General features: G+C 40.2%; 2 protein-coding genes across 6 annotated transcripts; both read right to left on the reverse strand.

The window, feature by feature from the left end:
• Nucleotides 1–3877: 3877 nt before the first annotated feature.
• On the reverse strand, nt 3878–5086 carry LOC115692477 (aspartic proteinase nepenthesin-2-like). Its single transcript, XM_030619330.2, has one exon. It carries the CDS (start codon nt 5084–5086, stop codon nt 3878–3880), a length of 1209 nt encoding a protein of 402 aa, XP_030475190.1.
• Nucleotides 5087–5705: 619 nt separating this feature from the next.
• Nucleotides 5706–9456, reverse strand: LOC115692475 (S-type anion channel SLAH3-like). Of its 5 annotated transcripts, none has more exons than XM_056304197.1 (6): nt 9194–9456; nt 8274–8437; nt 7471–7950; nt 6574–7344; nt 6460–6491; nt 5706–6366 (listed from the first exon to the last, which is right to left on the reverse strand). In XM_056304197.1, the coding sequence occupies exons 2-6, from the start codon at nt 8418–8420 to the stop codon at nt 5976–5978; spliced, it is 1821 nt and encodes a 606-aa protein (XP_056160172.1). In that variant the 5' UTR covers nt 8421–8437; nt 9194–9456; the 3' UTR covers nt 5706–5975. The 5 variants fall into 5 exon arrangements, with proteins under 5 accessions (XP_056160172.1, XP_030475187.1, XP_056160174.1 ...); XM_030619327.2 differs by having other exon boundaries at nt 9205–9454; XM_056304199.1 differs by lacking the exon at nt 9194–9456 and adding an exon at nt 8940–9114.
• Between the last annotated feature and the right edge of the window lie 7409 nt (nt 9457–16865).

Consider the following 16865-nt stretch of genomic DNA (forward strand, 5'->3'; position numbering starts at 1 on the left):
CGCGTGTAAGCTGGTCGGGAACGGACGGAATCAAACAACTATTTGGAAAATGAACCTTTTGTGCACAGACAACGTAAAGCTTCTTAATTGGGGCCAAAGACAATTCTTCGCTCCACCTGCATTATTGTCATACTTTTGGATTCATCAATTTGCAGTGTCGTTGCTCTCAGACAAAAGCATGAACCTCTTTCGGATCATGGTGAAGGCCAAAAAATCATAGGAGAGACGATGAATTGGAAACTTAAGACATTGCAAATGCCATGTCAGAATGGCTAAGGGAAGAAATGCATGCACATGCTATAGTAAAGAACAACGCAGATCGATTATCTGTCCAACAGTGAAGAACAATCAGAAGCTTCAGAGAAGTACAACTTTGAGCAGGACGTCTGATTCGTGGCATTGTTCTTTTGAATTATCATTTATGCAATGTTTGACCCTATGAATACAAACAAATTGTTGTTAATTATTGGAAGACATAGCAAAAGCCTGATACCTTTATCTGAAGAGATCGCCAAAAGGAAGTTCTAGTCCGAGCCCGTCAACATATTCAGTTGGACCCGCTTTTACTTAAAAACTTAAGCCAATGAGTTATGGATCCACCTTCACTTCTTCGGGAGTCCGACATTCAATCGCAGTCGATTGAGATCTATTCTTCAGATAGCTCGTCGTACTGAGCGCATCCGCCAGGAATCACCTAGCCATACCAGCATTAAAGAGCATTTTATGGGCTGTCTCTAGTAATGTTCTACTCATCAACTCTGCAACATGTTGTGGTTCATTGGCGCTAGTGCGGTGTCTCACCATGCTTTCCTTCATGCAGAATTTATTTAACAGCTTTGAGCAAAACTCCTTACTATTGTCAGTCCATACCTGCTTGATCTTCTTATCAGTTTCCTTTTTGATCAAAGCTTTTAACTGCCGGATCCTGACAACAGCATCAAACTTGTGCCTAAACACAAACACCCAAGTTTTCCTCGAGTAGTCATCAACAACTGTTAGTATAAATCTAGCACTCTTCCTCGAAGGAAACCGCGACAACCTGCGAACATCTAAGTGAATTAATTCTGCAATTTCCGTGATTTCTTTGACGGTCGTACTGAACTGCACTTTCCGCCATTGATCTAAATCACAGAATCTGCATACATTCAATTCGTCAGCAACATAACCACATAGCAAATTTCTTTCACTTAGAACCTTCAGGCTTTTCTCGCTAATGTGCCCCAAACGCGTATGCCACAATTCAAACTCTCGAATCGATGCATTCGACGTCTCTGCAGCGAATTTCATCATTGTCTTACCTTAAAGCTTATACAGGCCGATGTGCTTGATTCCTTTCATTATCACTAAGGCACCTCTAACAATTTTCAAAATTCCACATTCTGAAGTATACCGACACCCAGATGAATCCAGGGTACTCGAGGAAATCAGATTTTTCTTCAGCTCTGGAACATGCCTTACTCCAGTCAATGTCCTCATAATACCATCAGGCATTCTAATTCTAACATCACCAATACCTACAACATCGCATTTCGCATTGTTCCCCAACTGGACTTTACTAGTATCCGTGCACTGATAAGTAGTAAACCAGTTCCTGTTTGGTGTAACGTGAAATGAACAACCAAAATCTATAATCCATCTGCCAAACGACGAATCATCAGTGACAGACAAGACATAATCAGCACTATCCGAATTACTGTCTACTATAACTGCAATATCATCTGCAAACTCAACTCTAATTCCTTTACCCTTGTCGTTTTTCAGCTTAAGGAAGTCCCTTCTAAGATGCCCCCTCTTGCCACAATTCCAATAGACGGCACCATCAGTCATAGACTGACTTTTTTTATTCATATTTATATCACTTTTGCTAACACGTATACCAGTTCTTCCCCTTCTTTCACCTACTAAAGCAGTAGATATATGTTCACCAGATTTTCTTTTATGGATGTCTTCACTCAAAATTAAATCTCGAATACCATCAAACGTCAAACTTGTTGACCAAGAGGAATTATTAACAGCAGTAACAGTACTATTCCAACTATCAGGCAATGAGGATAATATAATCAAAGCACATACCTCATCTTTAAAGTCAATATCAACTGAACTCAATTGACTAACGATCACATTGAATTCATTGATATGATTAGCAACTGACGCACATTCGCTTATCTTCAAGTTAAACAGACGTCGCATCAATTTGACCTTGTTGATCGCAAAAGGCTTCTTATACATGTCCAACAGGGCTTCGCGATGTTACGAGCCAACATCAGTCAAATAACACCCAAAGCTCGTCTATCCAGCAATTCCCAATTAGCTTGCTTCATCGTTCAGCAATTCCCAATCAGCTTGCTTCATCGTCTTTAGCTTCTCTCCATACAGGGGCAAGTGCAATTTCATCTGATATAGATGATCCTCAATCTGCATCTTCCAGAAACCAAAATCTTTCCTGTCAAATCTGTCAATTTTCACTTTTCCTTCTTCTGTCGCCATCGATTCGCTTTAACTCAGCAAAGCTAGGTTCTGATACCAATTTGTTGGGAGTGCACAGTAGAAGCTTGATTCCTTCATGCCAAGAGAGAGCTCAAGTCCAAGTCCGTCAACATATCCAGTTGGATTCACCTTCACTTAAAAGCTTAAGCTAATGAGTTATGGGCCAATTAAGATATATTAACTGCTCAACAGAATAACAATTATCCGATGTGGGACTTCTCTAACATAACTCACATGTGTATCTCAACACTAATAATGTAGCTTCTATTTTGCCACATTTGAATGAATTCACTACAACCATGTGTTGTCCTGCTTGCCTCCACAAACCACTTTCATGTCTCACTAGCTGCAGCTAAGTGCAGTCAAGAACTGTATCTATGCTAACCATATAATACGGTAAGATAAATAATTGAGCCAGTTACAGGTAATTTTTCTGAATCTGATGTTATCGGAGAGTAATAGTGACATATTTCTAAGGCCTCGAATGCTGTCATTCGTCTCTTCACACTGATCGCATTGCACTGCTGGCCAACTGCAAGATTTTTTGAAGACTTAGATGATTGATAGCTTTATGCATAGTACAAATGTTAGATGTACTGAGAGTTTTGCTTGAATTTTGTAATATTATTCAATAAGTGTTTAGTCAAAATCACATTGGATGCATATATAGGCCAATCGATTTTGCATGGGCCTCTCTTGTTTAAATATCTAGAAAGGCCACAACATTTAGCAAGCAAATTCTAGTGCGAAGTCTTAGCATCTCTGTGCCAGGCATGGCTTGTCATATTCCGTATAGATCAAACGAATGACCAAATATCTGGTCAAAACTCCTGAAAGGATTTCTGTATTTTACTCTGATATTGAATTTTTTTCTGCCTATGTGACATCTGTTATCAGAGAACGCTGTTCTTATACTTTGTGCAATGTGTATGAGAAAAGTGGGGGAAATGCACTGGCGTGGCGAGCAGTGTACCAGACCTGATCATCAAGTGAGCAAGACCATGGTTCGCCTCAAATGTAAGGATGAAATGTTGACAAAATCATAAAATGGCCCGAGACAGTTCTTTTATGCAAGCTGCTTTATCAACTGCATACTCAGATTGAAGAAGGAAAACTGTTCTTTCAATTCTTTGAGACCCTTAAGCACTTCAGGGTAGACTTCACGCTCTCTAGCATTAGGACAGCAAGACAAAACTTAGAACAAGTTAAGATAACAATATGGCATCCAAAGAACTAAATGTGGCCACATAATTAAAATAGATAAAAGTAGCCGAAAAGGTAATAGAAAGGAAACGCCTCAAACTATGCTTCACATGAAAGAAGAAAAAAACCATATGCCCTGAAGTGAACTTGTGCGAGCCAATGTTTAAGATAATAAATCTAAAGTCTGTCATTCGTCAAGGAGTTCACAGTCCATCCTCCTCAAGTACAGCTTTTTCCCTGAAATGTCGTATCCAACATTATGGTATTGTTGAGCACCTACGCCAATCACACCGGGCTGTTCATAATCCGCTTGCAAAATCGTCATGCAGAAAGAAGTAGGTGTTGATTGAGAGAACAAGCTCTCTGCCTCTAGTCCCAGCTCCGCGCCCCCGCTGAAATGAAAAGTAACGCTGGGAAATCCCTTGATTTCCTTAGTGACGTTGCCTTCAAAGCATAACTGGCTGAAATGAAGCTCGGGTTTGAACCAAAACCTCAAATCAATCATGTTCATTACTGCAGCAGCAAGCTCCTCATATGCTCGTTGGACTAAAAAACTAAACTCGCCCCCAGAGTCAATCATGACTCCACCCTTTCCTGAATCGGTTCGCTGGAATGTATTTTTAGGAATATCCAGCATAGCTCCTCCTAGACTTATGCCTTCTAAAGTGACATAATAATACCCATTATATATCTCTAGGGGTGTCGAGTCGCCTTCAAGAATTGCCCCTTCCCCCAAAATTAGTTGGTTGTATTCATAAGAAGGATCCTTAATCCTTCCAACACAATAGGAGAATTTGTTACCTAGTTGTGTAGCTAGAGATACTTTATTGTTGTTCAGTCCGAGCACTCCCATGACCGCATCGGGTTTTTCGTTGCTCTCGTGACTGCACCCAAAGACTACGTTGGGTACAGTGAGTAGTCCATCGTCGGAAGTGTCAAATATGAATGACTCCGTAGCAAGCATTCCTTCTGTCGGAGCTGCACCTTCATAATGCAACTCATACTTGCAATTCTCGCGCTGATCACAGGAGCTTTGGCGTAAAGCCTCACAATATTCTGACCGGCACGATACATTAGTATACGTCGAGGATGTGCTCGGATTGTATATTCGGATGGAGGCTTGAGCACAATTTGGGCAAGGAATGCAATGAACCCACAAAAGGTTGCTTCCGGTGTCCATGACCGCAAGCATCCGGTGAGACATGTCTTTAATATAGAACTCCACAAAGAACACGCCCACCCAGGCTTTCGCATGCAGGTTAGCTTGAATGTTGTCTGAGCACGACACGTTCACCTCGCAGCGCTTCATCTTTTCCTCTATTATAGCAACACGGGAGATGGAATCTTCGAAAGCGAACTTGGCACGGTCAAAGTCGGTATGAACAGAGTTATACATTGGCGACTTGACGGAATTACGATGGATCAATTTTCTTACTATTCTCTTCGGCACACTACCTGCACCGGTGCTTTTGGTGGCATCGATGCAAGTCACAAGAATGGTCGACAAAAAGAGGAGTTCATAAGTTAGCAAAAGGAGAATTTGGTGAAAGGAAGGCATAATGCAGCAGTTGAATATATAGACTGGTGCTTTATGTTGGTCTTGAATGATCTCTGCAACTGTTGGCAGATTCCCCCCAATTGATGAGGCTTAAATAGATGAATAAGGAGGGTTAAAGTAGGTGAGACATGAAAAAGAGAGAGACGGCACTTTTGGAGCTTATCATATTGCTGAAAATCAGGTTACCGATAATTCACATAACAAGAAAAAAAGCATGAACAACCAGCCTTCATCTAGTGAAAATTCCACTGAATTTGCACAAGCATCATTTGGCGGGCAGCTTGTGTGAAAAGACTAATTCTGAATCCAACACATCATTCGTCTAGCGGTGATTGTGTAACAAGTTTTTGTGACTGCATGTACGTAACAGAATTGAAAAAACCACATTCATCATTCTTTCGAAACTAAAAGGACAGTGATATGAGAAAGTCCAGCACCTTCTAGGAAGCAGAGTAGAGATATGTAAAGACCATATATTTACTATTTACTTGTACAAGGGGCAACAGATTATTGTCTTCACTGACACACAACTTAACAAATGGCCATGTTACAACTCATCTGGGCTCATGTTTTCATCAAATTAAACCCCGAATTACCCACGATACACATGTTCATTGGAATCCTAACTCACATTCCTCGCATGCGTCGATATAGAAAATTTGGCTACTGAAGCATCTTCATGGTTTTGGGCATCAGCATGTAAGATTATTCATGATGTTGTCCCCGCTCACAGCGGTAGCTTACACTCTCTGTCGGTATCAGAGCTGGGATGTCCTAAAGATGCTTCAATGTCCTTGCTCTCGGAGCAAGCAAATTTTAAGTAGTTCTCAATGTCTCTGGTGTCTGAGCTTCCGTGCCTCAAATGAAACCACTTCCTATGCGGCTTTGGCTTCCTCTCACTGATGGCAATGGCAATGTCATTGGGGAAAAGGTCGTGAAGCACAAAGGCATGCAGGATCGTGGTGACTAGCAGAGCCATCACGGTGAGCGTGGCAATGGAAGAGAGTATGACTGACAGCGCTTGTGTCACCACGTTTGTCACTTCATTTGCATACCTAGTGGTTGCAATGGCGGCACCAGTCATCGGGAAAGTGTATGCCCACCATGCCAGTGAGAACCTGTATTAAATTTGAATCAGCTCTAGAATGAATTACTAGTGATGGATGATAACTTGAGAGGGCACAGAGATGTGTTTGAGCGCTATATAATACCTGAAACCTCGGAAAAAGTTGACTCGAACTGCCTGAAGAACACGAAAGAAATAAGTTGTTTATAAATGGGATCGCCATAGACAAAGTAGATGATCAATCACGACAGACACTAACCAGAGAGAAATAGAGGAATAAAGCTATGAAGTAAGCGATCCTTGAACCGTAGTCGAACGATCCTTGTATTTTTGCCCACGCCATCGAAGCCACACTTGGAGCCGCCACGAAGAGAAAGAACACCGGGTGGAGCTCCTTTGGGAGTGTCTCATTTGTTGGCAGTCTTTGGTATAGTGTAACAAATAAAACTGTGTAATGAGCCAACCCCACAGCGAAGAAAAATAGAGGACCCTCTTTTAGCCCCATCGACGCGCCCAACAATGCCCCAACAAAGTTCCCGACGATCGAGAGATGGTTCGAAGGATTAGCAACTTTTGAGAGTCTTCTTTGGCCTCCTGACATCCACTGTCCATAAATCTTGAGCTCGAGACAGAATATAGGCGTCATTAGGATGTACCAAAGAGCTGGGTGCAGATTGGTAGCAACTGAAGGTGGAACGCCTTGAGCCAAGAACAAGAGTGCGATCCACGGGGCGAAGAAGAAATTGACACGAATTGGGTGGTAATACTCACGGCGGACGGCTTCAAAGTAGAAGATCACTTTGAGCAGGTATATGGAAGAGACGACCGCGACAAGAGTGACGGATATGCACCACAGGATGAGATTGCTTGTGAGGTTTATGTGCAGGAAATTCGTGGAGGCAGAGGTGGCCAGAGTTTTCCACATGATTGCTTGGCTGCTGACCCCGAGACAGATACCAAATGAAGAGATCGGGAAGCGGAGAAGGAACGGCCAGCGCTTGTCGTCCGGAAGGACTATTTCCTCTGAAGCCTGCACATCAAGTGAAAATCAAATTTAGTGCGAAGTGACTTCGAGAAACTGTACCTGATCGTACGTGAAACAATGAGATGGTTCGAAGCATAAGACCACCAGAGCTCATCAGTTTTAATGACATACCCTCAGAGTGTCCAGTTCCGGCCCTTCCAAGGCATCAAAGTATCTGTCCACGGGCAAAGTTTCAATTTCGGCATTCGGTGCTGTTCCATCCTCGCTCGGAGCTCCTCGCGGCTTCCCGCGTAAATTGGACAGCTGTCTCTCGAGCTTCCCCGACCACGTTTTGAACGAATCATACCTTTTGTCCTTCACGATGCCAGGATGTTTGGGGAGATTCCCGCCGTTGACTGCCTCTCTATATGCCGATCCTGTTGGCATCGGCTGCGAATGGAACTTTGTCTGCTTGGAGTCCATGTTCGAAGGGGCAGTGTGATCTGGGTTTCCGTTTGTTATTATCGTGTCGCCGTGATCGCTGAAGAGAACCCTCTTTGCGTTGTGCAGGTGGGCTTCCATTGGAGATGGTGGCATGCTGATTGAAATGGACTGCATCCTCTCGCAACTCATTACTACAGATCCATCATCAGAGGAGGCTGCTTCAGTGTCCTGCTGGTGCACAACAGTCAAATCTGTTACGAACTTCCAAATTTAGTCAACAAAAGCATATTAAAAAAAAAATAGTAGAGTGATCCTGCAAGATGCGGATGCTCTCAATTTCTCAAGGAAAAGCAGAAATTCCTCTGCTTTCTATCTGGTTGTACATTTCTAATCACTGAGACTCAAAACTGGAACGAGTCTATCTATTTACAGCGACTAAATTGATCATTTGATTGAAGAACCTTTCAAGTCATCAAGATTGCGGCATCATCAGCATATAGTTGAGCAAGATCGCCGCTGCTTGATTCGGAAGGATAAAGGAGGAGGCTTACTTGAGCAGACAGGCCGACAAGCGGGTTATTGTTTGCCTCGACGTTGTCAAAGCCTTTAATTCCATTAGATGATATAACTTGGATCAGCGAAGGAAGTGTCTCCTCAGAATCTTGCTTCGTTGAAGCCTGATACTCGATGCTTCCCATGGTGGAACCAAGGCCTCCTGAAATTCAAAGTTTCGACCCTTTTTAGATACACCAACATATCAAAATTGAAATTGCAAGCAGGGAAATTTCTCAGAACTCGACGGAGCATTCTTCTTCTTAGCGCTCTCTAATAGGTATATGTAGCCATTGCTGATATTCAATATGCGTGACTAACCATTAAGAGTTCGACGAAGAAAGGAAAAGAGAAAGAAAACGCGGTCATGAATTACCATAACCAGATAATGATCAGAGGAGACATCGCATCACAGGACATTGTCCTGAGCATCATATGAAAGACAGCTAAAAGAAACAGAGCGTTCAAAGCTCAGCGACAAGCTTGTATGGAGCTTCTCACCTGACAACCAAACGAGAAACAAAGAAAGCGAAAAAGATTTCCGACTGGCCTACTAAAGCCGAACGAGGAGACCATGATGGATCAAATCAAAGGTCGAAGAAAGAATTTCAAACTAAACATCATATTCATTAATGCGTGTCTAAGGTTGAAGTAGCACTACTGACAATCATTGTGGAGGCCTCGGGTGTTCTTCACTCAGCAACACTCTTGCCAATTCCTTGTTCCTTCTTTGATCGAAGCACAGAAAAAGGAGGAGTACCTTTGGTTGATGAGACAGAATTGAAATGAATTTGTGGCCTTTTTTTTCCTCCCTCAAGTACAAGCTTTTTGACAATGCTTGAAAGCTACTCAAGCATTATTCTATCACATTTCTTTATGAAGCAAGAGTGAAAAAATGAAATTGCAGAACAAAGCCCACCATGCACGAACCTGCAGATAAGCCTCCTCTTCTTTAAAATTTTCTACTTTCAGAAGCAATTTGACGTGTGCCCAGAAATCAACTTCAAACCGCAGCAAACCCAAGCTCAACCCCAGAAGAAATCAGCCCTCCCTTCCTTTTTTATAGTTTCTTGTTGGGGATGACGAATTCAAGAAAAACTTTACGATTCCAACTCACAGACCAAATGAGCCGCGACCCGCGCGTTCGCCAGCCACTGGAAGCGCAACACGCACATATATACACGCTCACAGGAGTCTATATGGGTGGTGTGCTCGAAAACCATTCCGTCAACAGCACTTCATAGCGACAATGACGCCGTGACAAATCCATGCAAAGAGACAAATTAGGTGTGAATATTTCTTCTTATTTTTGTGGGGGAAACATGAATCGATGCTGATGGTAGGTGAACAAAGCAATTTGCAGGTCTGAACGGCTTGTCTTTCGTTCTGGTCTCCCCTTTATTGTTCATGGTGATCTGGACATTACATATCTTTTGACTAAAGTTTTTTGATATAAAGTTGGCTCTTCATCTCATCGGCTTCTTCGATACTGAGGCCTACCACCGTTAAATGTGGACATGATGAAGGTGGAAAATTGTACTGCGCCCCACATGAATGAAGACAGCAACTTGGGGTGCAGACATTGAACAGTGCAAGAAATCTTACAAGTCAAGTTGCTGAACACTTGCACAGCAACAAGAAAAGGTGAATAAGCTAGCAAAATCTGTTATATGTCTCAGCTGAACAAAAGAAGTCGACAATAACATGAAAAACACGTGAGGTCTTTATAATCTTTTTGTTGTTGTTGTTGGATTTGATGTCATTCTTATTGTTTGTCGAAATGCTATCGGTTTAGAGGTCGTTTGGTTTTGCTTATAGAGGTAGATATTTTGTTTAGCTCACGGGACATTGGCGCGTTTGCGTGTGAGACTTATCAATAATTTAGTTTTCAAGATCACTTTAGCATATATCTATTGACATCTTAGGAAAAATGACACTTTCAATCTGTTCCATATAGTTTTTGAATTATTTCTAAATTTTCAATGTAGGCCTTCAGTTTGATTCACCACAAGTATCTAAACTATAGCAAAATATGCAGTCTAGTCCTCAAACTGTTGCAAAATGTGCAACCCATTCCACAAACTTTCAATTTATTCAGTCCGGTCCTTCAACCTTCTTTCACAAAGTCAAGTCATTCATCCGGTATTATTAACAAGTTTTTTTTATATAGTTACACTATTGCCCATATTTCCAAGTATCTTCTCATTTCAATCCATTCTCTACATCCACAAAACACGTGATCTCTTTTTATTACCTTTTTTATCTCCAATAATGTTAAGACAGTTACATTTAAGCACACTGTAACTTAAAATAAATATAAGCAAAAATTCACAGTGCTAGTGGAGTCCTATCACGCAATCTTCAGCAACAGCTAGAAACGACTGGATAGTCGCCGTTCTCGTTTGACCAGAATTGTTCCCATTGAGAATATGCCAAAACTACCCTCTCTAGTTTAAAAATAATAGTAAAAATACTAATTATAATAATAATATTATTAGTAAATATCAACAACAACGCCAACGACCCGTCCCACATGAACGATTAAAACCGTGGACAGATGTCGCCGATCCGCTTCAAACCCCTGCACTTGAAAAAAAAATTATGTCAACTACATCGAAAGCTGCCGCATTTCTACGTATCGAAAAAATAAAATAAAAAATCACATCCCATTCATCCTCACTCCTCACATCACGGAGAAACGAGATTGGGACGGAGACACGCACATTAAGAAGATAATTAAGAATACTCGAAGATCGTAAATAAACATAATTATAATTATAATATATCACGTATAGACACCTAACCTCATTTTGAGGAACTAATAATAATAATAATAATAATAATAATAATAGAGCTGTTCTCGCGATACATCAGCAGCATTTCAGACCGTCAATTTCGGGCTGCTTGGATGGAATGCTGAACACGAAAATCGAAATTCCGAGTTATAATATATGGTGGAAGTCAAACAAGAAAGATAATATTTTCTCTAATTTTTTTAACTTTTTTTAAAAAAAATTTTTAACTGGGGGATGATATTATTTTGTGATGGACGTGAAGGGGGTAGGTACGAAGCAACATGAATGAATGGGGTGGTGGTGGTGGTGGTGGGAAGACAGTCCCCACGATACAGCAAAAGAGGTAGGTGTGTGCTAGGGGTGAGCATGATTTCAGGTTCTATCTTAAAATCTGATAGCCTAACTGGTGAAAACATGTAGGTTTCAGGTTTCAAGGTATATAGGATAGATTTCAAGTTCCAAAAATTGGGGAACCTATTTCAACGGGCAGAAATCTAGAACCTAAATGAGTTTTTTTTTCTTGATCTATGTCTTTAGGTGATTCTGTGATGTTTCATAGTGTTAGATGACTAGTGTATAATCTAGAACCGCTGGTCTGGGCTTTCATTCTATGACTTATTAATACTTTATATTCTTCGTTTATCTAACTATAAGTTGTGGTTAATGGATAATAGAAGCAAGCGGTGATCATTAAAGGCGATGATTCATTACAATTATTCAATTAATAGTACATGTGAAACCTGGGTAGACCCTGAAACCAACCTAGAACCTGCGATAGGGTAAGTTCCAAATTCCAAAAAATGATGAACATATTCTTATGGATAGGCTCCAGGTGAAATCCGTATGGAATATGAAACCACTCACCCTTAGTATCGATTCACGTAATGACTTCTCATTTGAATTGTATTTATTTAAATCGCAATGCTAGGAAAACTAATTTTTTGTATTCTCTTTGGTGAATGACAAGCTTGTTCAGTATTATTGCGTTCATTTTCGTTTTGCTTAACTAAAAATGAAATAAAAAAAAGAAGAACCCGTTGGACCCTAGAACTTATGACAGGGTAGATTCCAAGTTCTGACGGGTAGGTTTCCGGTTCCAAATAATGAGGAACCTGTACCCGGGGATAGGTTCCAGGTTTCAGGTGGAACCTGTAAGGAATCTAGAACAACTCACTTCTAATGTGCGGCGCTCTACTCGTGATTGTGGTAGCTAATGTGAATTCGATTGCAATGAATGTTTTGTTTTTGGTCAGAGACCGGAAGCCCTAGTCCATACCCTTGACTTCTTTGATTGAGCGTGTGTCGTCTGGTTCCCAAATTTTGGCTTTCAGGTAAATATAGCCCGAACCTTCTCGAAAGAGCAAGAAGAAAAAACTGCCGAAAACTCCAAATTATACTCATCGTGAAAAAAAATTTCTTTTTGTGACATCAGAAACTCCAAATTATGGTTATCGCGACACATTTACCCTAAACTCCTACGTGATACATCTACCCCTTTTTCGGATGATTTTTCAGAAAAAACAGCGTCGATTTTATTTCATTGAAGTCATGTGTGGGGTCTTGTCCACACCGTTTGCTTTTTGACCCATATAGGCAGATATTTAACGGTCCTCATTGACGGGGAGTAAATGTGTCACATAGATACAAGTTTAAAATTATCGGTGTCACGGAAATTTTTTTTAGGGTAAATGTGTCATGATGGGCATAGTGTTGAGGTTGTCCCACATTAGTTGTGAAAGAAGGCTGATGGTCGGTTTATAAATGTGAAGGAAAGTTTCATCCTTTAAGCTATTTTTAAGGGTGAGAGATGCCCAAGACCAACAAGCTTGGACCCAATAGTCACATAAGAGAGTTACAGGGTTGTTGTGGCTTCGACCTAAGCCCTATGTGTGAGGGAGAGACTATTGGGGTTATCTCACATCAGTTCAGTTCATAAGTGTGAGTGAAAGCTTCACCCTTTAAGCTAACTTTTGAGGTGAGAGAAGTCTAAGACCGCCTAACATATAATTCGGGTTTTTGGCGACTTTTTTTCAATAGAAATTACGAGTTTTCTTTTGTAACTTTTATTTAAAATTGCATGTGTGAAGTGCAAATTTCAGAGAAAAAAAATATTCAATATAAACGTCAATTCACGACACCCGCGTTATCCACGCACGTTGAGAAAGAGATCAAAGGTGGTGCGTGTCCTGGAAACGTTGTCAGCCGCCGAAGATCGGAAATCTAAAAGTCTTTTGTCGGATCGGTTCATCTTGTTTATATTTTGATAGAGATTTTCTTGAAGATTGATGTTTATCGGTTCAAATATGGATATAAACTAAGTTACATCAAACCTAACCTACAAGTCTATAACCAGACAAAAAAAATATTATTCTATTTTTTTTTGCAGCTTGGAAAAGGAGAATGTAAATCTGATAAATTTTGGATTTGCCATTTTTCCCGAACCCTTAATCGAATATCCGTACATGAAATAAGTTAATTTCACTCATAAAACCATGTTGTAAACGAGAAAGGATCGTTGCTGTGAGAAATCTACGCTTATGGAGCTTAGAAAGGACTTGTTTTTTTGTGGGTAAAAGTTGAAAACGTAGATTTTTACACTTGTGATTTTGATAGGACACGATCCAAGAGCCCAAGCAACCGAAGTTGAATGAACCGTATATATATATATATATATGTGTAGATTTTTCATTACTAAGATTTGTTTTTATTTTATTCACTAACACCGAAAATATCAATTTCTGAAGGTGGCATGCACCCATGTGTGCCTCTCCTATCTGGTGCTAATTTATAGTATATATACTTCCTATCTATATCGAGGGAATATATATATATATATAGATCTTCACTTGCATCATTCATGTACTTTTGTGCGCATTCATTTGACTCATTTAGCACGTGAGACAAAATCAATCGTACTGCAGAATTATTCAAGACTTTATATCTCTTCTGATCATTTTCCGGTTCGTACTTTGTATAATCGGCGATCGCTAAAATTTAAACCACATGGTCACCATTTTATGCGAGACCAAGAATCTCTGGCTTCTTAGCACAATGCTACGGACCATAAAGTGGGCACGTAAACTGGCGGTGCTTACTAAGTTATATCAGGCTCCATCCTCCTGTGCCACATGCTTAATTTCTACTAAGCAATCGAAGTTGAATAACAAACCATCAATATATATGTAGATTTTTCATTACTAAGATTTGTTTTTATTCTATTCACTAATACTGAAAATATCACTTTTATGAAGGTGGCATGCACCCGCATGTGCCTCTCCTATCCACCGGTAATCTATAGAATATATACTTCCAATCTAGAGAAAAATACATATGCATCTTCACTTGTATATATCGTTCCTTTTGACTTATTAACACGTGAGACAGAATCAATCGCACTGCAGAATTATTCGAGACTCCACATCTCTTTTGCTCATTTCGCGGTCCATACTTTCGAATAACCGGCGACCGCCAGACTTTGATCGACATGGTCCCCATGCTACTCGAGGCCAAGAATCTCTGGCTCCTCAGCACAATGCCAAGGACCATGAAGTGGGCATCTAAACTGGTGGTGGTTGCTAAGCTCTATCGGGCTCTATCGCTCCTGTGCCACATGCTTAATTTCTTCCCCCCCATCAATTCCCCACCCTCTAACGTGGAGTCTGACTAGATCATGTCACAGGACACAAAATATTCTTATTCAAGTCAAGAAAACGAAAAGGGAGGAATGCTGAAGTAAAAATGGGGGGAAAAAGGCGTGCATTGATGCCATTTAAAAATGAACTTTAGTCCTGCATTTATTGGGTAATGAGGGAAGGACCCTAACTAGAGCCACCAATGAAAAGCAAAGGAATTCCAAATGTGGGGAGCCAATGGATGGTGGGGGAGAGCGTGGGAGTTCAATTCGCATTGAAAAAAGCCGATGCCAAGAGCTCAAACATCACCATTGATAAAATTAAAAAGAAAAAATATATATGTCGATTAATAGGTGTAAGAAAAAAAAGTGTTTTTTCGACCTATTAAGACCTAATTATCTGGATAAAATGAGCCTTTTTGGCTTTATGGAACTCAAGTTGCTGGCCATGCTTATCTTCAGTTTCCTTTTTTCTCTTGAAGTGCCTCTTTTTGCTTCGAGTTTCTTGATAAGAGCACAGTTGGCCTCGACTATAATCTGCACTTTTGATCTGCAAAAAACTTGTGAACTATCAGTCACGAGTCGAAAACGACGTTTTGCTGCTGCTATGATTCATGTTTAATCTAAATATGCAATGGATCAACGTTGCATAACAAGGTCTGCTGACCTAATCTTTAATCATTATTATTAATCGCGAGTATATCCTGAAGATGTCTCTTCATTGATCACGACCCTTTGACAAAGTGTATACATTATTAGAATTTTAATTATGTAAATACAAAGCAAGTTGTGTATCTAGCTACTGATGATTTCGACGGCTTTCTTTTACTTTTACACACAAGCACAACAATGAATAAATCGTGTAATTTTTGTATGACTGGTGTAGAAGATAGAAATCACTTATTCTTTGAGTGCACTTGGACAAGTAGTGTATATCGTAGTATTCTGGCACAAAATGGAATTTGGCATTCCGTAGGAGGTTGGAATTTAGAACTTCAATGGATGATAAGGGCCACCAAGGGCAAAAAATTTGAGGCGAGACTCCTCAAGCTATCTTTCTTAGCAACTATCTATTGCATATGGATGGAATGCAATCGCAGACGATTTCAAAACAAGTCAATTGGGGCTCATCTTCTATTGTCTAGGATACAAAAGGTTGTGAGAGTTAGGGCGTCACTTTACCAACAGTGTAGGCCTTCCCAGGCAAATGTTTTATTGGCTTATGTATGGAGGCTTCATTCCTCCATCTTCTCGCATAATTTGTCTCTTTGAAATGCTAGGGGTTTCTCCTAAGCTTTTATAGTTCATCTGATTAATGATATTCACATATTTATACAAAAAAAATGAATAAATCCTATATACGTGATCCAAGTGCAATGAATATCAAAGTCACTTTGTTACTGTCGATTGGCATATTACTAACTTTCTTACTTTTACCAACTTTTGTTTGTCATTCTTATCAATGTTATAAATTACCGACTCTTATATGAATTAATCAAATTTTTATTCGACTGACTACCGACTCTCATAGCCATGTCGACTCGGTTCACGTAGCGACATGTTCTCTCCAAATGGGAAGTGACTTTGTGAATAGAGAAATGGTCACTTTATCGATTAACAAAATCGAGAAACTAGCTGATGTGAAAGGTTATTGCCATGTTCTAGATATACATAAGTTCAATTGATAATGACGTTCATGTAATGACAAAGAAATACACGCGTCTTTTTGTCGGATTAGATAGGCGATAGGGGTTTGATTCTCCCACGTACATCTATGAACAGACATATTTAATTCTACGATCCAACCCAACTTCGATCTACATCTTAAGCGATTTATGTCGTGGGTCGGGGGACTATCTATCTAGCTGTTCTTCTTTGTCCTAAAATGAAATGCAAAATTTGTTTAGTGTCATGGAATTTACTTGTTTCCAAATTGTCTCACCTCTTGCTAGTGGCTAATCGACCAGTGTCATTCTTTGACACATCAATCAAGCTCATCTTTACTGTGAAAACAAATCGATTCAAATCGATGGTTGCCTTTAGAAGCAGCTTGATCTGAAAACATCCGCTTGTATTCTTGACCGGAGTAAATTTGAAGAGAACCAGATATGAGAGACAGGGAGGGATTGACATTGCAGCTTGAATATCCATGCAAAAACGCTTAC

This window comes from Syzygium oleosum, unplaced genomic scaffold (assembly GCF_021117445.2).
Source record: "Syzygium oleosum isolate NSW1041296 unplaced genomic scaffold, Sole_v2.1 Sole_v2.31, whole genome shotgun sequence".
Classification (NCBI taxonomy): Eukaryota; Viridiplantae; Streptophyta; class Magnoliopsida; order Myrtales; family Myrtaceae; genus Syzygium; species Syzygium oleosum.

What these genes read in the sequence shown, in the direction of transcription:
- LOC115692477 (XM_030619330.2), bottom strand. Translation starts at nt 5,086, where the DNA reads ATGTATAACTCTGTTCATACCGACTTTGACCGTGCCAAGTTCGCTTTC.
- LOC115692475 (XM_056304197.1), bottom strand. Translation starts at nt 8,420, where the DNA reads ATGGGAAGCATCGAGTATCAGGCTTCAACGAAGCAAGATTCTGAGGAG. An exon ending in TTGTCGGCCTGTCTGCTCAA is followed by an intron (nt 7,951 to 8,273) that starts GTAAGCCTCCTC and finishes GTGCACCAGCAG; the next exon opens with GACACTGAAGCAGCCTCCTC. An exon ending in CGGAACTGGACACTCTGAGG is followed by an intron (nt 7,345 to 7,470) that starts GTATGTCATTAA and finishes CTTGATGTGCAG; the next exon opens with GCTTCAGAGGAAATAGTCCT.